We start from the raw sequence: 24,584 nt of genomic DNA, 5'->3' as shown, positions 1-24,584 counted from the left end.
GGATGGATGGATGGATGGATGGATGGATGGATGGATGGATGGATAAGCATCAGCAATTCAGCAATTCAAGTTCTACACGGACAACCTTGTTTTAGCTTTCATAAGACGGCCATCTTGAAAAACGGCCGCCATCTTGGATTTTCAGGTGGCTAACGGGCTTTTCTGCCATAAGTAGGTACTCGGCAATGTTCATGCAAAATTTGGTGCTTGTCTCACAAAGTGAACGATTCTCCTAAAAACCTGACTTAATTTCCCTCACTATAGTTGGGCTGTTTCTTTTAGAGGTTCCAAACCAACTGGACAAAGTCTTCTGCAACGTCACACATAAACTGCGTCCGATACCGCCCCTAGTGGCTATATTGCCAACTACAGTTCATTATGTTCATTTTGTAGTGATCTCCCTACCCTATCCAGGGTGAACCCCTGCCTCTCGCCTGCAATGAGCTGAGATAGACTCCAGCAGACCCCCGTGACCCTGCAAAGGATAAAGTGGGTATAGATGGATGGATGGATGGATGGATGGATGGATGGATGGATGGATGGATGGATGGATGGATGGATGGATGGATGGATGGATGGATGGATGGATGGATGGATGGTCCCAACCCTATAATTTCTAATGCCATTATAGTGCACTCAGTATATCCCACTATGCATCATGAAAAGTTGTATACAAGCGGAAAAAAGAAAACGACATACCAAAGAAAAACCACACAGACTGACACCAGTGAATGCCATCCATCCATCCATTTTCCGCCGCTTATCCGGAACTGGGTCGCGGGGGCAGCAGCCTCAGCAGAGATACACAGACTCTTCCTCCAGCTCTTCCTCCAGCTCTTCCTCCAGACACCAGCTCCTCCGAGGGGAGTCAGAGGCGTTCCCAGGCCAGCTGAGAGACTCTCCAGTGTATCCTGGGTCTTCCCCGGCGTCTCCTCCCGGAGGGACATGCCTGGAACACCTCCCTAGGGAGGAGGGACATGCCTGGAACACCTCCCTAGGGAGGAGGGACATGCCTGGAACATCTCCCTAGGGAGGAGGGACATGTCTGGAACTCCTCCCTAGGGAGGAGGGACATGCCTGGAACACCTCCCTAAGGAGGCGTCCAGGAGGATCCGATACAGATGCCCAAGCCACCTCAGCTGACTCCTCTCAATGTGAAGGAGCAGCGGCTCGACTCCAAGCTCCTCCCGGGTGACCGAACTCCTCACCCTATCTCTCTTTTTTTTTTTTTTTTTACCTTGTCTGCACACATATTAATGATTGATACCATGACGGTAGAAACCAAAGGTATATATATGTGCATTAATACTATATTTAATATATATACATATATATACGCATACATATGCGTACACATACATAAATATACACATACAAACCCAGTGTTTTTTTGTTTTTTTTGGGGGGTGGGGTGGGGGGGGTGACGACATCCACTGCCAATCCAGGAAGCAGGAACACACGGAAACACACGTCAAGCACTGGAAATCTGCAACAAAAAAAACACAAACAAAGCACGAAACCGGCACGGAGCCGACCAAAACATGAAGGGCAATCGACCCAAATCTTGAGATCCTCACCCTATCTCTAAGGGAGCGTCCAGACACCCTGCGGAGGAAACTCATCTCGGCCGCTTGTATCCGTGAGATCCGATCATTACCCAAAGTTCATGACCATAGGTGAGGGTAGGTGCGTAGATTGACCGGTAAATCGAGAGCTTCACCTTTCGACTCAGCTCCTTCTTCACCACGATGGTCCGGTACATCGACCGCATAACTGCGGAAGCTGCACCGATCCGTCTGTCAATCTCACGCTCCATCTTTCCCTCATTCGTGACCAAGACCCCGATATACTTGAACTCCTCCACCTGAGGCAGGACTTCTCCACCCACCCGGAGAAGGCATGCCACCCTTTTCCGGTGGAGAACCATGGCCTCGGTCTTGGAGGTGCTGATTCTCATCCCTGCTGCGTCGCACTCGGCCTCAAACCGCCCCAGCACATGCTGAAGGTCCCGGTCCGATGAAGCCAACAGAACAACGTCATCTGCAAAAAGCAGAGATGAAATCCTGAGGTTCCCAAACCGGATCCCCTCCGGCCCCTGGCTGCGCCTATAAATCCTGTCCATAAAAATTTTGAACAGGACCGGTGACAAAGGGCAGCCCTGCCGGAGTCCAACATGCACCGGGAACAAGTCTGATCTACTGCCGGCAATGCGTACCAGACTCCTGCTCCGATCATACAGAGACCGGACAGCCCTTAATAGAGGGCACCGGACTCCATACTCACTGAGCACCCCCCACAGAATGGCACGAGGGACACGGTCAAATGCCTTCTCCAGATCCACAAAGCACATGTAGACTGGTTGGGCAAATTCCCATGAACCCTCGAGCACCCTGCGGAGGGTGTAGAGCTGGTCCAGTGTTCCACGACCGGGACGAAAACCGCATTGTTCCTCCTGAATCCGAGGTTCAACTATCGGCAGAGGGCCAGACTAAAAGCAGTTCACAAAGCCAATCATGAAGAGGAAGAAATCGAGGACCGTCACGTCACCCGGATCGGCGTCACCGGGGCCCCTCCCTGGAGCCAGGCCTGGGGTTGGGGCTCGAAGGCGAGCGCCTGGTGGCCGGGTCTTTGTCCATGGGACCCGGCCGGGCTCAGCCCGAAATGGCGACCAGGGCCCGCCTTCCTGTAGTCCCACCACCTGCAGGAAGGACCGTGAGAGGCTGGTGCCATGTGATCTGGGTAGCAGTCGTGGCGGGGTGCCTCGACGACCCAATCCCTGGACCAAAACCCTCACAGTGGGGACATGGAATGTCACACCAGTGAATGCCAGCCTCTAAATGTGCAGCAGTTTAACTTGTGAATATAGTATATGTACATTTCTTAATGTTTGTTAATCACATCAAATTAATATTTAACAGCTATATACCAACATGATCACACACTGGAGTTTACTGTTTATAATATACAAACCAGATTGGGTAATTGCAACGTTTCTCCATGAGGGGACGGAGTCTGAAAGCAGCCTGACAGAAATAAGTCCAGTTTATTTCTGTTGTAAACATAACGTTACTATAAAGATTTAACTTCCTAGTTGACGGCCTCTTGCATGAACACCAGTTTCAGATATCTTTGACTCAAAATTTGTCCTTTAATCAAAATCATTTGAATGATAATCAGAAAAAAGATTACAAGGTTTATATTCCACCATATTTTCATGAAGCTGGAGAAACTGGCCTGTGATTAATCATTATTATTTGAAAACTGGTGATATGTCAAAAGCAGTGGAATGAAAGTGGATATGCTGATGCTGAACTAACAAGACTACTGGTATTAACTTGGAAAATAATAGAGATGTGTATTTATTTCCACTGATTTTGAAGTGAGTACTTAACTCTGTCAGACTGCACCACCTCCTGTAGAAACTTTGTAATTACACAACCTATTTAGCAAACAATCAGTGAAGTTCAATGTGTGATCGTATTATCATACAGATGTTACATATTTTGACTTTTACTATCATACAGATGTTACATATATTAACTTTGTCACATCGTGAGGAATGTCTTGGGTTTTTTCTCCCCTGTCTGAGTTGCCAGAGTACTTTCGTCGTCCTGTCAAGAAATCTCCAGCCTTGTCTTAAGTATTTCCAAGTCAAGAGAGAGCTATTCGACGATATAAAGCCTGCCTTAACCGCTGCCACTCTGCATCAGAGTCCTTCTTTCCGCTACAGCCTGAGAAACTTTTACTATCATACAGATGTTCTCTTTCATAATATTTCGCTCGATGTCTTACTATAGGATGCATGCCCTGCTGCAGACCTCAGAAGCATTAATCTCATTACGCCGATCCTGATTGGCTGGTGGAACATGTCTGTCCACCTCAGGTAGTACCACCTACTTTAAATATCCCGTGCAGACGACACCACATCATTTAAACACTTGTTCTCACTCGGAGCATACATCCTACATCCTGGGCTTGTTAGCTGAACTGTCCACAGACAGATCTTATTTAGCTTCTGTCGCCAGGCGCTAACTAGCCTTGGATGTTTTTTATCTGCTTCGTCGGTCACACCACATCAAATTTTGTGCCCTTGGTTGGCACTGTCCTCAATGCCTCACCACGGCTGCTCGAGTATCAAGTGTTAGCACACCAGCTAATTCTCGACTTTTCCCAGTTAGCACACCAGCTAACTGCCTTGACTGCCCGTCTGCACACCAGTTTGCGGGGCACGAAGGCAAAAAACCCTCAAATCAGAGGGCACGGAGACTCCGGGGCCCGTCCCTGTCGCTGTGGGAACAAGATATCGAGCTGGGATCCACACCAGGTCTGCTCAAGCTGCCTTGGAGCTGAAACACGCCCGGCTAGCTATCAATGTCCCCGGCTCGTGTTCACACTGTGTCTCTACATGACCCCTATCTCCCTCCTGGCGTCGAGGATGGAGAGGAGAGGGGGGTCCTTGCGGTGGAGGAACCGGAGGTTAGCCTTAGCTGGGGCTCCCAGCTCAACCAAGCCGCGGCCCCCCACAGAAGGAAGACATCCTGGAACTGGACTATGGGGACAATGAAGAAGGCACCTCGGAACTCCTCATATCAGAGGATGAAGACCAGGACGACTTCTTCATTATTCTGGCTGCACAGGCCTCCGCCTCCGTCGGCTCTCGGGATGGAGATGTGGACAGCACACGTGCTTCTCCCCTCCCCGAGAGAGACGGACATTTGACAGCAGTTCCCCCTCCTTCATGTCCACAAGCACGCATAACATACATGTTTCAGCAAAGAAAATAAATTGTGTCCCGTTGCCACATCCAGGCCTAGTGTTGAGGGTGCAGCTAATAAAAAAGGCCAAAAATATCAAAATAAACAGCGCAGTGGCAACACCCGCTGCCCTCCCTCCCTCTGTCTCTCATGGGTCATCATCTCGTGGTGAGGATAGACAATATGACGACGGTGGCGTACATCAATTGCCAGGGGGGATTACACTCCTGTCGGTTGCACAACTGTCAAGCAAACTGATCTTGTGGAGCTGCGGTCGTCTTCTGAGAGCTACGTAGGTACCGGGAGCCCTGAAAGCGGGCGTGGACCTGTTGTCCAGGGGAGACCCAGTATACGGGGAGTGGACTCAGTAGACTCCGGATCCAGAAATTGTGGAACAGACATGGGCCTGTTTTGGTCAGGCCACGGTGGATTTTTTGCATCGAGAAACAATGCGCAGTGTGCACTGTTTTACTCTCTGCACAGCATAGACACTCTAGCGAACGCCTGGCCAAGCGAGCGTCTGTACACTTTCTCTCCACTGGCCTTGATACACCCCACTCTGTCCAGAGTGAGACAGCATGGCCACGCACTGATTTTGATAGCTCCCTTTTACAGCGAGTGATTAGCACTATACAAAGTGCTCGAGCCTTCTCCACTAGGTCCCTGTATGCAAGGGCGTAGGTTTGGTCTCAACATTGGTAGGGACGATATAACAGCATAACCTGCATGTACACTTTTTGCTGGGGACGGGACATTAATAAGACCAAACAGATTGGGTTAACGGGGGTCAGGGCTACATTTGTCACGAATATGAACCTAATTAATTGATAGGCTAAATGATCAATGCAAAATAAATCTGTATTGACTTATACTAACTTTCATGTGTATTGGTTCACCTGATACACGGTTCCATTCAAACCTTTGTTTTCAAAAACTACTAAAGAAACATTTTGAAAACTTCCAGAATATTCCAGGATTTTATTAGCAATTTAAATTGCAATATTTGAACATAACTTAAATTATATTAACATACACAATAAATACAAACTTATTAATAATCAAGTCATCAGCCAATCAAACGTGCGTTTGAGGGGAAAAAAATGGACCGGCAAATTCAGCAAGTGAAAAGTGGTAAATGTAAGTCTGAACATAATGAAAATAATTCACTTAATAATGGTAGGGTCAATTCTATCCTTACAACATTTGGGAAGACAATCTAAATTACCTATATATCTGAACTCATTATATAATGCAAATAAGGTTGCTTAAAGGTTAGTGGGGACAATTTGAGCCTCCTGAAAAGTTGGTAGTGTTATGTCCCTACCGTCCCTACGCAAACCTACGCCCTTGCCTGTATGACTGTAAGTGGAGGGTGTTTGCAGAGATTGTGTCACAGAAATGGCCACATTTCATTCTTGCAGGACCTGATTGACAAACAGAAAGCCTTCTCCACGGTCAAGGTTTTACTTGGCATCCATTGCTGCCTGTCACTTGGGGTTTGGGAAGAAAACAGCCAAACACCTGCTGGTTTGCCGTTTTATGAAGGGAGCATGCAGGCTTCTCCCCATGTCCAGACCACTGGTACCACCATGGGATCTGGCTGTGGTTCTGGAAGGGCTTAAGGGCCCCCCCTTTTAGCCACTGGAGGGGGCAGACTTGAAACATGTGTCTCTCAAGGCAGTGTTGTAGCTGGCGCTGGCTTCGGCTAAGCGGATTAGTGACATCCACGCACTTTCGGTGCACCCGTCATGCGCTCAGCTTTTTCCGGGGGATGTGAGGATGATTTTGAAGCCCAACCTGGTATTTGTGCCTAAGGTGGTGGATTAATGTTCTCCCATTGACCTTGTGGCTTTTGCTGCCACACCAAGTAAGCTGCAGTCGCATGTTATGTCCAATCCATGCGGTGCACACCCCTTGATACTCCACAGCCTTCTTCCTGAGGGAAGACGGACAAACAGAGCATGTGTGGGGTGGGTGTTGTCCTTCATGATGCAGGAGGCCCGTTTCCTGCACCTGGAGGTGTAAACGTCCGTCACCACCCTCTGCAGAGCTTTCTTCTCTGCAGCAGAGCAGCTGCTGTGCCAGTTGGGGATGCAGGAGCACAGGACACTTTCCACCACACATCTGTGAAAAGAGGCCAGGACTGAGCTCCCCAATCCAGCACGCCTCAGCCTCCTCAGGAAGTAGAGGCGTTGAGGTGCCTTCCTGAACCGGCTGGGAGTGTTGGTGGTCCAGGTAAGGTCATGAGAGATGTGTACTCCCAGTTACCTGAAGCTGGAGAACATTTCAACTGCTGTCCCTCCGGTGTCCAGGGGAGGGGGGAGATTTCTGCCCCTGCTGAAGTCCATGAACATCTCCTTGGTCTTCTTTGAGTTGATGCAGAGGTTGTTTTCTCTGCACCAAACTTCCAGGTGTTCCACCTCCTGCCTGTAGTCGGACTAGTCAATGTTGGTGATGCAGATGTTACGTATATGAAATTTTACTATCGTATAGATGTTACATATATAAACTTTGACAATATCAATGTTAACAAGCTTTAAGCATTTTAAATAAAATAAACTTAAGCATACAACTAAATGTTAAACTGATAGTATATACATTTATAAGATATTTAGCTCTGATCTCTGTCTGCATGATGGTACAGATGTTTGTCACCTTCACTTTTCATGATGAATTGTGGGATACGTTGAGTGTCAAAGTGATTAGCAATTTCCACTACATGTTCTAAAACAACTAGAAAACTTACACTGGACTGTCATAAACTATGTCATGTCAAGGGTGTGATTTTTCAGACATGGCCACAGATTTCTGACCGGCGGTTTTTGAAAACCGTTTTTTTGTTGGCTTTTGTTCATCTAACTGTTTGCAGTTGTAACCAAAACTTTGTGAATTTGTGAGGCAAAAACAAAATTGACCCAAAAATTCACACTTAGTTATAGAATCAAACACTATTAAAAAATGTGTATATACTCACAAATTTGTGAAAAGTACCATGTGAACTGTTCCATGAGTCTCTAATAGCCTGTACGGAACCCTTCTCTCTTGTTTGAATGCTGTGCAGACTCCGCCCACTCATTGCTGCAGATGCAGATGCTTAACAGTTGAGTTTCCCCAGAATCACAGACCTTTACCACAGAACCTCTTGATTTTGGATAAGTAGTTTATTTTCCTTCAGTGCACTCCAGTTTATAAAGACAGTTTTCAACTAAATTGATCTTATCAAACTGTTAAAAAAGCTTCATAAAAATGCAAAAAAATGCAAATCTAAAAATATTTTGGTTTGATTTCGTTACATGTGCAGTCATTTTACAAGCTACTACATTTGCAGTAAAAAATCAGACTGTGCTGACATTTCTAACATACATATATATTGCTTCAAATACATTTGAAAATAGCAGTTGGTGTTGGTTTAAAAAAAAAAAAAAAAGAAAATGTATGGAAACTTTCCTTAAGAGGATGGATGGAGAATTTTTGAAATGTTCCGGTTAGTAATCAAATAATGTACTTAAAATAATTCTGTATAAAAAAATTAGGGGAAAAATATCTGAAAAACACTCATGCTCAGATATATAGTTAACTAAACAAATGGAATATTGTACAAGCGTGAAACTATATATGTATATTTGTATTTTTTGCATTAAGATTGTTTTTATTAAATTTTTTCACAATTTCCCACTTTATCCTTTATTCACTATGTATTACATTTCGTTAACTAGAGACACAACAGCTGCCGCAGACCATTCCACGAGTAAAGTCGATTCTGATCCTGATTTATAAGTGGTTCTGGATGAATGAATAGGCGCGAACTCCTTAATCAGGGAACAAATGTGCGTGTGTGTGTGTGTGTGTGTGTGTGTGTGTGTGTGTGTGTGTGTGTGTGTGTGTGTGTGTGTGTGTGTGTGTGTGTGTGTGTGTGTGTGTGTGTGTGTAACAAAATGTGTTTGAACCTCTTTGGAGTTAAAAAAATGTTCTGTTAATGTTGGCCAGAAAATCACATGTGTCATATATGAGAAAATCTGGTGAATAGCCTTTCACTGAACCTTGAAGAGGTTGCCCCGGTGCTGGATAGCTTACATTACGCTGTCATGTATGCGACAACATCCATTCACTTTGAGTGGAGAGACATCACGCGTCAGCGAGCTGAGCGTTGGTTCAACCCATTGCCACCGTCGAGGAATTTCAGCATTTGATGCATAAATGCATCCATCAGCCAATCACGTTGACCACGCAGTGAGCACTAGCCGATGAAATCATACATGTGGGCGGGACATTTTTGGAATACGGTCAGAGCGGGTCATTCTCCACTGACTCCCATATTGTCGTCTTGACAACTACAAGGGGGGTCAATTTTATTGTACCACATCTGTTGAATTTATATAAAGTAATACAATATATATTATTTGTATATAAGTTAATTTCTCTAAATCCCCACATATCCTGTTAATATCATCAAACCTTCTCCCAGATGCTAAAGTTTGGGCCCTAGTGTCCTACAGCCAGTACTGGAGTTGAGGGGGGATGAGGGGGGATGGCATCCCCCCCTGAAATAAAAACGGTCCAAATCATCCCCCCTGTAAAACTGCCATCCCTCCTTTCCATCCCTTATGTCATTTCATCAATGAATGTGGTTTTACTGCTATTTCAACATTTAGAGTCATCACCAGAAAAATAACACCAGAAAAATAACTTATTTGACAATTTTCACCTGTTTCAAGTAAATTTTCACTTGAAATAAGTAGGAAAATCTGCCAGTGGGACAAGATTTATCTTCTAGCAAAAAATCTTGTTCCACTGGCAGATTATTTCAAGTGAAAATCTACTTGAAACAGGTGAATTTTTTTTAATAAAATGAAACATTTTAACTAGAATTAAGACAAATATTCTTGTTAAGATTTAGAGTTTTTGCAGTGATCCATGTTACTTATCCTGTGAAGGACAGAGTCATATTGATAAGTTCAGAAAACTGTTTTTTATTGTTGTGTTTTGATGTATTTGATGTAAGCCCAGTGGATATTTAAAGCTTACAGAAGGCTGCATTTAACTGCTGCTATGTCATTCCTGCAGTATTTCTGCAGCTGTTTTGGTCACTGCTAGTATTTGTAATATATTATATTATTTGTAATCAGCACAAATTATCTGTCCCCATATGATAAAATCCACCATCCCCCCTGATTTTCTTTACAACCCGAGTACTGCCTACAGCATGACACAAGTGGGGGAGCTTTTGTCTTTGAGCATGCTCATCAGCTTTAGGTCAAACTGGGCTGGGTTAAAATCCCGGAGGTCGGACACAGATCTCTGCTGGCTGTCCGGGTCCTTGGGCCTGGAGGTGACCCGGTACTGGGCTTTGATGTTCTTCAGAGGGTTGTAGTCTGAACTGATGTGGTCTGGACAGCAGAGGACCTCCCTGATGATGGAACCCTGGTGAGACAAGGCCACGAAGCCGTTCCTTAAAGTCACCATCCGGACAACGGGGGAGTACACGCACTGGACGTACAGCAGCTTTCCTGACGGGAACAAATGGAGAATCATATTCACATGCTGTTGTGTCAGGTGTTCCTGTGTTCTGGCTTCATTTCCTTGGTTTGACAACACAGATACAGTGGTCTGCCTTGGTAACGGTTGTAACGCTCCCTCACAGGGAAATAAATCAACCAGTTTGATTGTGGTAAGTACCACAATCCTGTGGGAAAATGATAAAGAAGATAGCAGGATACAAATATCTAGCAAGATAAATGAGACATTTGGCACTTTCGCACTAGGACTTACTTGGCCCGACTCGGCTCGGTGCGGCTTTACACGGCTCTACACGTGTGTTTTCGCACTGCCAGGTGAGAAGTGGGCAGGTTGTGGTGAAGCTGCTGTGACGTACTCGATTGCGCAACCGCTTTGTTCATGTCGGCGCTGATGAGAAATCAGCTGGAGCCGCGAGCAGCTGAGTAAAACAGCCCGTCTACATCGCTTTTTTAATTTTTTCTCGTCAGTCACCAGGTTTATGAACATCTGCACCTCAGAGTTGGATCACCAAACAGACGTTTTGCGCTTCATAATAAAATCGCTGCGAGCCGCGGGTCGCTCTCGCGCTGACTCCCGCTTCCTGATTCAAACGTCTGCCGCCCCCGCCCCCCGACCAATCAGAGGCGTGGAGGGTGGTGACGTCCCCGCCCCCCGACCAATCACTGGCGCGGAGGGTGGTGACGTCAGAAATAGTCCCTGCTCAGCCCGCAAAGAACCTGGCTGAAATGGTTACAGAAAAAAGTACCGACTTGGAGCGGCTCTACCCGTCTCAGCCCTAGTGCGAAAGCGCAAAACGGGTAGAACCGAGCTGAGGTGGTACCAGTGCAAAAGCGGCAATTTATAACCAGTTTACATTAACTTACCGTCTAGCCAGCTGCTAAGCTTGGCAGTGAAGACAATATAATGACAATCTAGTTTCTGATTGTATCCGTGCTTCTTGATTCACACATCGCTTCACGTTTCAGTCAGCTAATACTCTGGTAAACGTAGGTTAAAGTTAACTAAACCGAGCTAACAGGCTTCTGTAGGCTGGCAGTATTATTCAAATTGAAGTTATATGGCTCAGGTAAATTAGTATTTGTTTAAGTTCACTAAAGGTAGATGGCTCTGTTCAAATCGCTAAAGTTAACTGGAAAATCATGTAAATTTAGCTGCACCCATCGATAGAAAATGTTATAAAATAGTGCAAACCATATTAGATCGATAGATAAAATATCGTCTCAGCTTTATAAAGTGGCAGTGAAATTCAAAAGTTGCCAATCACTGACATAAACCTGATCTTAACAGTGGATCAGATGAATTTGATGTCACCCCCTTTGAGTCTGAGTTTTCAGTAATTGCTGCACAGAGGTAGTAGAAACACAGAAACCATCTCAGTTCCCTTCACGTTGATCTAGTTGCTCTGGTTTACTTTTGACATCTACATCCCAAAAGTATGTATACCCTGTCACAGTTCCAACTTTGTCGGTTTCACCCCAAATACCCACGAACAGAAACCCATCTAGTGAGAGGACTTGAACCCAACGGAGACCTCAAAAGAGCAGAGCGTCATCCCATATGAAGAGTCTTGTTGTGGGGGAGGCCCTGGTAATGGAGACACATACCAATGGTCCAGGACAAGTAAAACCACCCTCATAATTGTGTTTGCGTAGATAAAGAATTGTGTATTAATGTCTCTCTTAATGAAGTCTGAGAGCTCGACTCAGTCCAGTCATGATCAGCTCAGCCTAGATGGTTGTAATGTACCTGGCGTGAACCATTTCTTTACAAGGCAATGAAAGAAATGACAAAACTCAAAGTTGGGAGTGCAGTTAGACAGTACATGACGGCTTGACTATGGTCTGTCTGCAGTCTATAGTGAAGATTCACCCGTTTCTGACTGTGGTTCAGGTTTGACTTTCAGAACTGGTCATAACACACCTCAACAATTATTCTTACCTGATGCTACATCCCAGACTTTAATGGTTCTGTCCTGAGATCCTGTGAAAATAAACTTGTCACTTTCGGAGAATGCAGCAGAGAGAACGCCCTCGAAGCAGAAACCCTGAATGAGAGAGCAGAGGGGAGTCACACTGAAGGCTTACATGTTCCCTACACATCTCGACATGAATCTCTACGTATTGGAAGGGAGCTCCAGGAAAGTGCGTCTACACCAGGGGTCGGCAACCCAAAATGTTGAAAGAGCCATATTGGACCAAAAGCCCAAAAAACAAATATGTCTGGAGCCACAAAAAATAAAAAGTCTTGTATAAGCCTTAGAATGAAGGCAACACATGCTGCATGTAGCTATATTAGTTAGAACTGGGGGAAGATTTTTTTTTTCATTATGCACTTCACTTGGAGAAAAAAGTCGAAATGTCGAGGAAATAGTCAAAATTTCGTGAAAAAAGTCAAAATGTTGAGAAAAAAGTTGAAATGTCGAGAAAAATTCAAAATTTCGAGAAAAAAGACGAAATGTTGAGAAAAGGAAAAAAGAAAAAAGAAAAAAGAAGGTCAAACATTTTTGAAAAAGCTCCAGGAGCCACTAGGGCGGCGCTTAAGAGCCGCATGCGGCTCTAGAGCCGCGGGGTGCCGACCCCTGGTCTACACCATACCTTGCTCTATCATTCGCAAAAAAAATGATTAAACGTTTTAAAATCCCTTTAACCTCTGTTGTTCTTATCTGAGTTTGACTTATTCATTGATTTTGAGGAATAAAGAAATGAATTTCCACACACAGCACAAATGTAAGATGAAGGCTTACAGAGAGGCCGTCTTGGGATCTTTTCATCTTATTTTTCATTGTTCTGACTGGCGAAAAGTGAATTTGTGAATTGTCAATTTATTGGCCCCTATAGTAGGGTTGATTTCTCACATCCCTAACACCATTCCTGAGATACATCCTTGTGCAAACACCTAAAGCTCAGCAACCATTCCACATCGGAGGGCTAGAACATACTCAAGAAGTCACTGATACAAACAAACTCAAAACTGTTGCATTTTTATCTCAAAAAACAGTTTGATCATTTGGTACCTGAAAAAACATGCCCACATGTACCCAAAGTCTATCAAAATATTACTTTTCAAAAACCTCCAAAAACTCTCAGAAAAACAGGAGAATTAATCTTGGTCTAATAAATGGTGAGATGTTCTACAAAAAGATTTCTAGAGGGTTCAGGTTTTAATACATGAATCCAAACAGATATAAGCTCTGAAGGTTTTCTCTTTATTTACTGTGGCCTGGTAATATGCACCTGATAAAATGTAAAATTGGGTATATTGAACCTTTGAGAGTCAGGGGAAGTCTGTACTTTAGAGACTCACTGCGTTTGTACCAAATCATCATTATACAGGACTGTCTCAGAAAATTAGAATATTGTGATAAAGTTCTTTATATATATTTGAGTTTTCTTAAGCTGTAAGCCATGATCAGCAATATTAAAATAATAAAAGGCTTGCAATATTTCAGTTGATTTGTAATGAATCCAGAATGTATGATATTTTTGTATTTTTGCATTACAGAAAATCACAATATTCAAATTTTCTGAGACGGTCCTGTAAGTGAATTCTTAAGTGCTCTAAATATTATCAGGTTATTGTATGTCAAAAATGCAACAATGGATGTACATGAACAAATTAAGTGAAGTTAACAACAAAATGAGAGACATTTTGGGTTTATACTATACTAATTGTCAGAATCACGTTTTTTTGGTATTTTTCATTTATCCTGACTTTTTCTGATTTGGAGTTCTGCAATGATCTGAGAGATTCAGTAATCCAGTAAGTCTGACCTTGTACTCCATGGTGTGATCCAGGGCCAGCGGGTTTAAGGCCCACAGCCTCTGCACAGCATTCTCCGAGCCCACCAGGGCATGTGTCCCCCAGTTACTGACCGTCACACAGGTGATTCTGCTACCATGAGGCTCCAGGTCGGAGCTCCTGTCGCTGGCAAAGTCGTACAGCTTCACCTCCCCGCAGCCCGTCCCATACAGCAGCCGCTGGTCGGAAAGCAGGGCTATGGAAGATAGCGGGGCGTGCAGGAGTGACAGGGGGAACTTCCGCCGGGGGCCGTCCACCGTGGGGAAGCTGTCTCTGGTGGTGATGTCAAACAGACACACTGAGTCATCGTAGGCCACCGCCAGGTGCTTCTCCTGAGAGCCCACAGCCAGGCAGAGCACCCTGGACAGGCTCTCCGGGGGGGGGATGCACAGGGTCTCCTGGGGTAGCGTTAACGGGTAGATGAGGACGGTGCCACTGGTCAGACCACAGAGGAGTAAGCGTTTTTGCTGAGCTAACTCCAGACAAGAAACCTCAGCAGAGACAGGCAAACGCTCCAACACAGAACCTGCTAGGAAGATAGGAATCCAGGTGTGGAGTTATCACTTCAATTTCTGAGAATATGACCACACAACAAATTTAGAAACATCCACTTATAAGACAAATGTATGAAAAAGTGCAGTTCCCCTACTGACCACTAGAGTCTGGTTCCAGACCTACAGGTCCTCAATTCTATGAAATTCAATGTTATTTATTTTTGTATTAACGTCTATTACAACACAAGTAGGCGCTTTCCAGAGACCCAGAACATTACCCCAGAGAAATTATTAAACAATCTTAACATAAACAATGGCAGGTAAAAACCAAAACCTTAAACCAAACAGTGGCAAGAAAAACTCCCCTTTAGAAGGGAAAATACATAGCCAGGCCAACTCATGGTCCAAGTTCCGGGGGCTGTCCTCGGGGCCGGGCAGACAGTTCAGGGCCGACCGGCGAGACAGTTCGGGGGGTCGCCCTCGGGGCGTAGCTGGCGGGTCAGGAGGTTGGTCTTACATTTGTAAAACATGTATTTAGGCCTACTGTTCTTAAGACTTAATGCATTTAAATAGATCTTACCACATTGGCTCCTACTGGTGTGTCTAAACTCATCTCCATTGACTCCATGTTAAAATGTCAAACTTTAAAGCAGAAATACACAGATTTCTGCTGCTAAAAAAACACTTTTGGCCTCCCTAGTACAATTTCACATCCATAACAACTGTAAGGGGGGTGGGATCTGTATGTTTCTTAGGTCATTTACTTTAAAAAAACAAATCCTACTAACCACAACTGGTAAACTAAAAATCTGAGCAGTGACTTTTCAGAGCAGAATCATTATGATACTAATGATAATATATCTTGTTTATCACTTTTATGAACATAAATTCTAAGTGAAGCTGAGGGGTGGAGAAGGTCCGGTTTGGTGACTTCAGAAATTGGGTTTCTACCTTTTGCAGATGACGTGGTTCTGTCATCAGGCAGCTGGGGTGAGAATTATCCCCTCCAAATCCAAGACCATGGTTCTAAGCCAGAAAAGGTTGGAGTGCTGTAGAGGAGTTCATGTATCTTGGTGTCTTGTCTACGAGTGAGGGGAAGAATGCAGTGTGAGATTAACAGGTGGAACTGTGCAGCGTGCACAGTTATGCTGACTCTGCATTAGTCTGTCATGGTGAAGAAGGAGCTTAATAGTTAGAGAAATAACAGGCAGAAAACCGGTGAATCGTTCAGTTGCGGCTACAAGCACCAAAATTGGCATACATACTCCTTAGGGGTTGCTCTTTTGATAAAACCATTGTGCCAAAAAAAAAAAAAAGATGGCGGCCATTTTTCAAGATGGCCGCCATCGAATATACAGTAATATTGCATTTCGCTATAAAATTCAATAGATTTGTCCTATTGGAATGATCTCGGTGTCAAATCATAACCTTTTCACTATGTAGAATCTAACTTTGGACCCATGGACTTACTTGTACCATATATCAGTCCCAGAATCCTAATATTCTGCCAAAATATAGGTTTTTTGTTATTGTTAAGCATGGTGGGCTGACCAAGTTACATCCACCGGCCCATCTGTTAAAATTACTTTCTCCAACCACTCGTACTCCATTGCCAGATGTGGCTTCAGCAGACTGGTGTATGGGGGTGTCACACCACTCTGGGGAGGAAAGGGTTTCTTCTTGGTGAAGAAGGCCGGCCGGACATTGGTGAAGGTGTCTGGAAGTTCTGGAACTCTCTTCACTATCTCTTCTCTGAACTTCAGCTTTCCACGATCTTCACCTTTGTCTTCTTTAGTTGGGTGCTGAAAAACAGAGATGCTGGTTCCATGGAAAGAAGTGGTCGCAGTTGTTGCAGTGGGGTTGTGGTCTATGTTGTCCATGGCTGATGTTGTGAACAGCCCTCTTCGCAGAAATGGTGGACAGACCACCCCGTCTTCCATGTACTTACTGACTGTTGCATCTCCCAGCTGTGCAGATATCTCTAGAACCCTGTTGTATGGAATGCTTATGCCATGCTCATCAAGCATGTCCACCAACTTTTGCTTTCTGGTCTTTGCGTAGATGGACATCCCCATGTAAACAGGGAATGGGGTCTCTCTATTTTTGGAGTGTCTGTGATTTGCACTTCCTTCTTTGTACTGAAGCAGCTGAGCAATTGCTTGATCGATCCTTGATGCCCCAACCCTCAGCTGAGATTTGATGTCTGCTCCGTGTTTAAGCATTGCCACAAACTGAAGAAGACTGTGTGGAATGGCCTCCTCAATGCAACTCTCATAGAAGGTTCCATCAAATATGGACTTGTGGTCCAACATATGTCTTCGCAAAATGTTAGCTGCTTTGCTAAGAATAATAGCTTCACTATAATAGTGAGAAGCTTCTGACAAGACAAAGCCTACCTCTTTCTGGAAAGCCAAAAGGACATCCCTTCCCTGCTTGTGAGCCTCCAACTCAGGTATTTCTTACAGCAGTTTTTCCTTCAGTCTTGTGGAGTTGACAGCAGGTGCATCAACACCCAGCTGTTTCAGGCGCTGGGCATACAGGTGAACTAGGTCTGTAAGTCGGAAGACTTAAGGACCCTCACCAGATTTGGTGGTCTCCACTAGATATGTGACTAGCTCTGAGAATGCCTGTGGGTGGTCATCCTCTTTGGTTGCATGTTCCTTTTCCAGTCTCTTGGTGGCTCTGAGGTAGGACCTCTCTCTAGTGTACAAGTCTACCAAGCATGCAGCAGGGTATTGGAGCTCCTCTGCAACAACATCTCCACCGCTGAGTCTTGCAATAAGTTTTCCATCATTTAAAGTCCGGGCACATTCATTAACCCTCTTATTGAGATTCATTTTCATAGCTTTTCTTGTCTGTTCAGAGGATGTGAGTTCTTTGTCACATATGAAACACAATGAGATTTGAATGCTGGTTCTGCTAAACTTGGTCTGTCATTCCACTTGCTGAGCACTCTCTGCCTTACGTTTTGAGGTTCTCACTCTTTCCAGTTTTGTGTTGTTGAGCATAGCACGACAACTTTGATGGTATTGAGCCTTGTTTCTCCTCAAAGTATCTTCAATGCCACCACCTTCATCCAGTCTGTCTGGATCAACTTTAATAGGCATCTCATTAATTGCATGAAAGATGGGAATATCATCCATCACTCATTTACCAATTTTCTCTTGGCAAAGACAACACTTGCTCCAGTCAGTTGTAAATTTAGGCAGTCCTGGATGTATATTTGCCATTTTAAGTTTGATTTAGATTTAGATTTGATTTTGATTAATCAAGATTTTTGGCTGCCCTTTGTCACCGGTCGTGTTCATAATTTTTATGGACAGGATTTCTAGGCGCAGCCAGGGGCCGGAGGGGATCCGGTTTGGGAACCTCAGGATTTCATCTCTGCTTTTTGCAGATGATGTTGTCCTGTTGGCTTCATCGGACCGGGACCTTCAGCATGTGCTGGGGCGGTTTGCGGCCGAGTGCGACGCGACAGGGATGAGAATCAGCACCTCCAAGACCGAGGCCATGGTTCTCCACCGGGAAAGAGTGGCATGCCTTCTCCGGGTGGGTGGAGAAGTCCTGCCTCAGGTGGAGGAGTTCAAGTATCTCGGGGTCTTGTTCACGAGTGAGGGAACGATGGAGCGGGAGATTGACAGACAGATCGGTGCAGCGTCTGCAGTTATGCGGTCGATGTACCGGACCGTCGTGGTGAAGAGGGAGCTGAGTCGAAAGGCGAAGCTCTCTATTTACCAGTCAATCTACGCCCCTACCCTCACCTATGGTCATGAACTTTGGGTAGTGACCGAAAGGACAAGATCGCGGATACAAGCGGCCGAGATGAGTTTCCTCCGCAGGGTGGCTGGACGCTCCCTTAGAGATGAGTTTCCTCCGCAGGGTGGCTGGACGCTCCCTTAGAGATAGGGTGATGAGTTCGGTCACCCGGGAGGAGCTCGGAGTCGAGCCGCTACTCCTTCACATTGAGAGGAGTCAGCTGAGGTGGCTTGGGCATCTATACCGGATCCTCCCTAGGGAGGTGTTCCAGGCATGTCCCTCCTCCCTAGGGAGTTGTTCCAGGCATGTCCCACCGGGAGGAGACCCCAGGGAAGACCCAGGACACGCTGGAGAGACTATGTCTCTCGGCTGGCCTGGGAACGCCTCGGACTCCCCTCGGAAGAGCTGGAGGAAGAGCTGGAGGAAGAGCTGGAGGAAGAGCTGGAGGGAGAGCTGGAGGAAGAGATGGAGGGAGAGATGGAGGGAGAGCTGGAGGGAGAGCTGGAGGAAGTGTCTGGGGTGAAGGAAGTCTGGGCATCCCTGCTGAGGCTGCTGCCCCCGCGGAACGGATAAGCGGCGGATGATGGATGGATGGATAATCAAGATTTCACAGTGTGATGATGTGTATTTATTGAAACAAGGCCGAGGGGTTATCCTTTGACCACCATTATGCACAATAAGGTATGGGATACAACTAGGTTCGACAATAACTTTTACAATCTACACCTAGCCCGATCGTTCATCCAGTATCATTTAAGTCCTGTGCGATCTGTACACCATCTGGGTAAGTCCATGAATAAGTCATGCTTAGCCCCCTTTACCCTTGTCTCGGCTATCCCGCGCCGGCACACCCTGTCAATTCAGGCGCGGCTGTCTAACTAAACATCAAACTACATGTAAACTACACTAGCTAACTGATGTGGGGCTTATTAGACATCATTTAGGACACTGAAGCCATTACTTAGTTACACCAAACTAATGACTCAGCTCTCAGCTGATACTGAGCCCCATACTGAGTTTCACAGCAGCGGTGCCGCCAGTGTGCCCTGGCTGTGCATTGACATCCGCTCTGTTGAGCTGCTACATTAACCCACCCCCCCACCAAACACACACACACACACACACACACACACTAAACCTCTAACAATACTAAGGTATACACTGCCATCCATTTTACCAGTGTCAAACATAACAAAAAAAAAACTCAAATTTTGCAGAATATTAGGATTCTGGGACTGATATATGGTACAAGGAAGCCAAAGTGTAAGTCCATGGGTCCAAATTTGGATTCTACATAGTGGAAAGTTTATGATTTGACACCAAGATCATTCAAATAGGAAATGTCTATGGGATTTTGTTGGGAAATGCAATATTGCTGTATATTCGATGGCGGCCATCTTGAAGAATGGCCGCCATCTTTTTTTTTTTTTTGGCACAATGGTTTTATCAAAAGAGCAACCCCTAAGGAGTATGTGTGCCAATTTTGGTGCTTGTAGCCGCAACTGAACGATTATTCCTGTTATTTCTCTAACTATAACTGAAAGGCTAAGCTTTTGATTTACCAGTCGGTCTACGTTCCTTCACCTATGGTCACGAGCTGTGGGTAGTGTCCGAAAGAATGAGATAACAGATACAAGAGGCCGAAATGAGTTTCTTTGTGAGGTGTCCAGGCTCTCACTTAGAAATAAGAGTAGAAGCTCACTCATTCGGGAGGAACTCCACGTCAGGAGTCAAATGAGGTTGCTTAAGCATCTGGTTAGGATGCACCCTGGATGCCTCCCTGCTGAAGTCTTCTAGGCATGTCCCACTGGGAGGAGACCCTGGGGAAGACCCAGGACATGCTGGAGGGACTGTGTCTCTTTGTTGGCCTGGTAACGCCTTGTAATACCCCCAGATGAGGTGGTTGAAGCGGCGGCGGGAGGTAAGACTGGGTTTCCCTGCTTAGGCTGCTCCCGCTGTGTCACGAGTCCGAATAAGAGTCAGGATCTAGTTGTGCTGTTAACTGTACAAACGGACCACCACGTTTGGCTCTAGTCAAGGGATAAAACTTCTCACTTCAGAAATAGTTTGCTGGATGTTCAACTTTGGGACATACCGTCTGTCACCAGAAAACATTAAGTAACAGTTAGTTCAGCTGGTGGTCTCTGGTTAGTCCTGGCTGGTAGTCTTCAAACTCACATGGAAATAGCTGCTTCAGATTGCTAAGATTCATTGATAAACACTTCCAGACCTACTCAGAAATGGTCACAGTAGACTCTTTGTACAATTAACATCACAAAAAAGATAAAGACATATCTTAAAAATAAGAATGTATGTGTCTTATTACATCTATAGTCACAGCACAGAAGTCAAGACGCCACAGGGGTGTGTTCTCAGCCCCCTCCTCTACTCCCTCTTCACCCACGACTGCTCCCCATCCATCCCACAAACACCATCATCAAGTTCGCCGATGACACCACCATTGTAGGACTGATTAAGAACAATGATGAGTCGGCCTACAGAGAGGAGGTCAAGCACTTGACTGACTGGTGCTCTCAGAATAACCTGGACCTCAACACATCCAAAACCAAGGAAATTATTGTGGATTACAGAAGATCTAAGTCCGTGCTCCCCACCCTCGCCATCAGAGGAGAGGAGGTGGAGAGAGTGGAGAGCTTCAAGTTCCTTGGAGTCCATATTTCAGCCGACCTCACCTGGACCACCCACACATCTGTTCAGCTGAAGAAGGTCCATCAGAGACTCTATTTTCTCAGGAAGCTCAAACAGTCTCACCTCCCCTGCCCCCTGCTGGCAAACTTCTACCGTGCGTCCATCGAGTCCATCCTGACCTACTGCTGCACAGTGTGGTCCACTAGCTGCACTGCTAAGGACAGGAAGGACCTGCAGCGTGTGGTGAGGACGGCAGAGAAGATCATTGGGACCACACTGCCCCCCCGCAGAGACATCTACACTGGTCAACTTCTAAAGAAGGCCAGAAACATCAGCACTGACCTCACACACCCCGGACACGCCTTGTTCTCCCTAGAAACATCAGCACTGACCTCACACACCCCGGACATGCCCTGTTCTCCCCAGAAATATCAGCACTGACCCCACACACCCCGGACATGCCCTGTTCTCCCTAGAAACATCAGCACTGACCCCACACACCCCGGACATGCCCTGTTCTCCCTAGAAACATCAGCACTGACCTCACACACCCCGGACATGCCCTGTTCTACCTAGAAACATCAGCACTGACCCCACACACCCCGGACATGCCCTGTTCTCCCTAGAAACATCAGCACTGACCCCACACACCCCGGACATGCCCTGTTCTCCCTAGAAACATCAGCACTGACCCCACACACCCCGGACATGCCCTGTTCTCCCTAGAAACATCAGCACTGACCCCACACACCCCGGACATGCCCTATTCTCCCTAGAAACATCAGCACTGACCTCACACACCCCGGACATGCCCTGTTCTCCCTAGAAACATCAGCACTGACCCCACACACCCCGGACATGCCCTGTTCTCCCTAGAAACATCAGCACTGACCCCACACACCCCGGACATGCCCTGTTCTCCCTAGAAACATCAGCACTGACCCCACACACCCCAGACATGTGCTGTTCTCCCTAGAAACATCAGCACTGAACCCACACACCCCGGACACGCGCTGTTCTCCCTAGAAACATCAGCACTGACCTCACACACCCCGGACACGCGCTGTTCTCCCTAGAAACATCAGCACTGACCCCACACACAACGGACATGCGCTGTTCTCCCCACTCCCACAAAAGATATTGCACACTCAAATCCAGAACCACAAGACTGAGTAACAGCTTTTTCCATCAGGCCGTCAAAGCCATCACCCCACCCCTAACCCAGCCCACCTGACATGGACTGACACCAATCCCCCAACCCCTCCCACATACACGTATATTACGATTTTGAACAAGTGATTTTATTTATTATTCTTGTTGTTTCTGTGTGTGTTGATTCTTGCTGTGTGTTATAGAGATAACCTCTATTGGTCAGCTGAAGAACTGCACTTTTTCTTACTTTCGACTTAATCAGCCCAGAAGACCAAATGCTGCTGATTGGTTGTGATCTGATCTTAATGTCTGATCATGTATTTTGATTTGTCTGAACATGAAAGATCAACATGAATACCAGAGGAACCAAACAAAATATATATCATTATCCGCTTTGGTGCAAACAAAAGTACCAAGTGTCGACACACTCCAACTGTAACTCAAGTTACACAACAATGCTGTTAGCGTATCTAAACGACCTCTGACCTGTGAGACTTTCCCAGCTAACGACCTCTCTCTGGCTCTGATCGCGGACGTAAAAAACCTTTTCGCCATCTTTGGTCACAACCGCATGGGCGGAGCCAGCAGGGATGCGGGTGGTGGGTTTGTGCCGCGTGTCGTATTCCAGATTCCACAGATGGACGGAGCCTGCAGCTGTCGAGGCAGAAACCAGGAGGCTATTGTAGAAAAACACAGAGGTGACAGGAGCGTCCGAACCACTCAAAGTATCCAGCAGGGCTCCGGTGGTCACCGACCAGATCTGACAAAAAAAGAAAAAGAAAAAAATGTTGTGTAGTTGAATGAGAGGGTTGTTCTTATGCAGCTGTAAGGAGAAAGAAAGATGTAAAAAAGACATTTATATCAACTTCTTCACCAATGTTCACCAAACAGTTTTATTCAATTCAATTTAATTCAGCTTTATCTAAGGGCCAGTCCCAATCCCCCCCTAGTCCTACTTTTTAGCCCTACCCCTAAATTGTGCGCGTTCCCGTGAGGGTAGTGGTGTCCCAATTCCTCTTTGCATGTAGGGCTAGTGGACATAACGAGGGCTAGTGTGTATCAATCTAGCCCTACAGAGCGAGGGATTTCAGATGCTGACTCGCCAACCGAGGGCCAGATAAAATTTCCCAGAATGCTTTACGTCATCATTTGCAGACTGAATCAAACAAAAAAACATGGCGGACATTTCTAATTTTTAGTGAATAAAATCAATATTTTGAGTTAGTTTCTGCATAAAAATGCATTTTGATTACATTTCTAGTGAGAAATATATATTTTACTTTCATAATATTCACTCGGTGAATGTACATAATCACTCGCTCGCTAGTTTTTTCAGATCTCGCCAGAATAAAGGCTGATTTATGGTTCCGCGTTACACCAACGCATAGCCTACGGCATAGGTTACGCGGCGACGCGTGCCGTACGGTGCGCTTCGCCGCGTAACCTACGCCGTAGGCTCTGCGTTGATTTAACTCGGAAACATAAATCGCCGGTGGCTCTTCTCATCCCCCAAAACATCGGAGCAAATTTCTTAACAGGCGTTATTTGGATAAACTGAGCCCAGGTTGGGGATCTTAATGGTTACTTTTACGCCTGAAAAAATATTAAAACTTAATAAAGTGGCATATTAACAGCACTACAGCTGAAATTAACACAGTTTTTAGCTCTGGGCTTCCTGATATGGTGTGACGTTTGTGCAAACGTAACTACGCAGTCGCTTACGTACCCGAACGTAAACCACGCAGTGACGTAGCAAGTGGTGTCCCAATCCCTAGGGAAGAGTGGTAGTGGGCGAGGGCTAGTGGTAGTGGGTGAGGGCTAGTGGTAGAAAGTAGGGGGTGTATTGGGATTGGCCCTAAATATCACCACTGTCATCTTCACTTCAACTTGTTCAACTTGTTCTAAATGAGTCAAATTAATACAAAGCCAATGTAATAATACGAATTATCGATTGCTAAGAAAACCAACAGATTGCATCAAGATGTTTCTTCCCCCATCCTAAGCAAGCACCAGGCGACTCTAGAAAGAAAAACTCCCCTTTAACTAGAAGAATCCTCTGGCAGAACCAGATTAAGGAAGGGGCGTCCATCCACCTGGACCAGTTGGAGGTTGAGAGGACAGAAAAGAGGAGAGAGGACTTCCAGGGGTCTGCCTGAAGCTGCCAGGAAAGAAACATCTCACAGATTTACAGAAATGTTAAACGCTTTCTTACTCTGATGAGCTGGTCTGCAGCTCCAGAGGCCAGTCGTCGGCCGTCCGAGGATACGCAGGCAGACAGAACGCTGTCGTCATGATGAAGGTCGAGGAATCTATCCACAGAATCGATGTTGATGTTGAAGAGACTCAGAGTCTGCTCACAGCCTGCAGAGCACAGGAAATGGTCAGCACCAAAGACGGTTACATCATGAATGTTTTCCTCAGGTTTATATGACGAAAAATGATGGGAGCTCTGCTCAAAACCATG

General features: G+C 45.7%; 1 protein-coding gene across 1 annotated transcript in view; it reads right to left on the bottom strand.

Moving 5' to 3' along the window:
- Positions 1–9,950: 9,950 nt before the first annotated feature.
- nwd1 (NACHT and WD repeat domain containing 1) overlaps positions 9,951–24,584 on the bottom strand; it is a 52,955-nt gene continuing 38,321 nt past the window's right edge. The window contains exons 15-19 of the mRNA XM_061737644.1: positions 24,333–24,481; positions 22,607–22,880; positions 14,042–14,595; positions 12,210–12,315; positions 9,951–10,261 (exon numbers count right to left, since the gene is read on the bottom strand). Coding sequence (XP_061593628.1) covers positions 9,951–10,261; positions 12,210–12,315; positions 14,042–14,595; positions 22,607–22,880; positions 24,333–24,481 — 1,394 coding nt within the window. The remainder of the gene's footprint in view (positions 10,262–12,209; positions 12,316–14,041; positions 14,596–22,606; positions 22,881–24,332; positions 24,482–24,584) is intronic.

This window comes from Cololabis saira, chromosome 13 (genome assembly GCF_033807715.1).
Source record: "Cololabis saira isolate AMF1-May2022 chromosome 13, fColSai1.1, whole genome shotgun sequence".
Taxonomy (NCBI): domain Eukaryota; kingdom Metazoa; phylum Chordata; class Actinopteri; order Beloniformes; family Belonidae; genus Cololabis; species Cololabis saira.
This window is presented reverse-complemented; position numbering and strand designations above follow the sequence as displayed.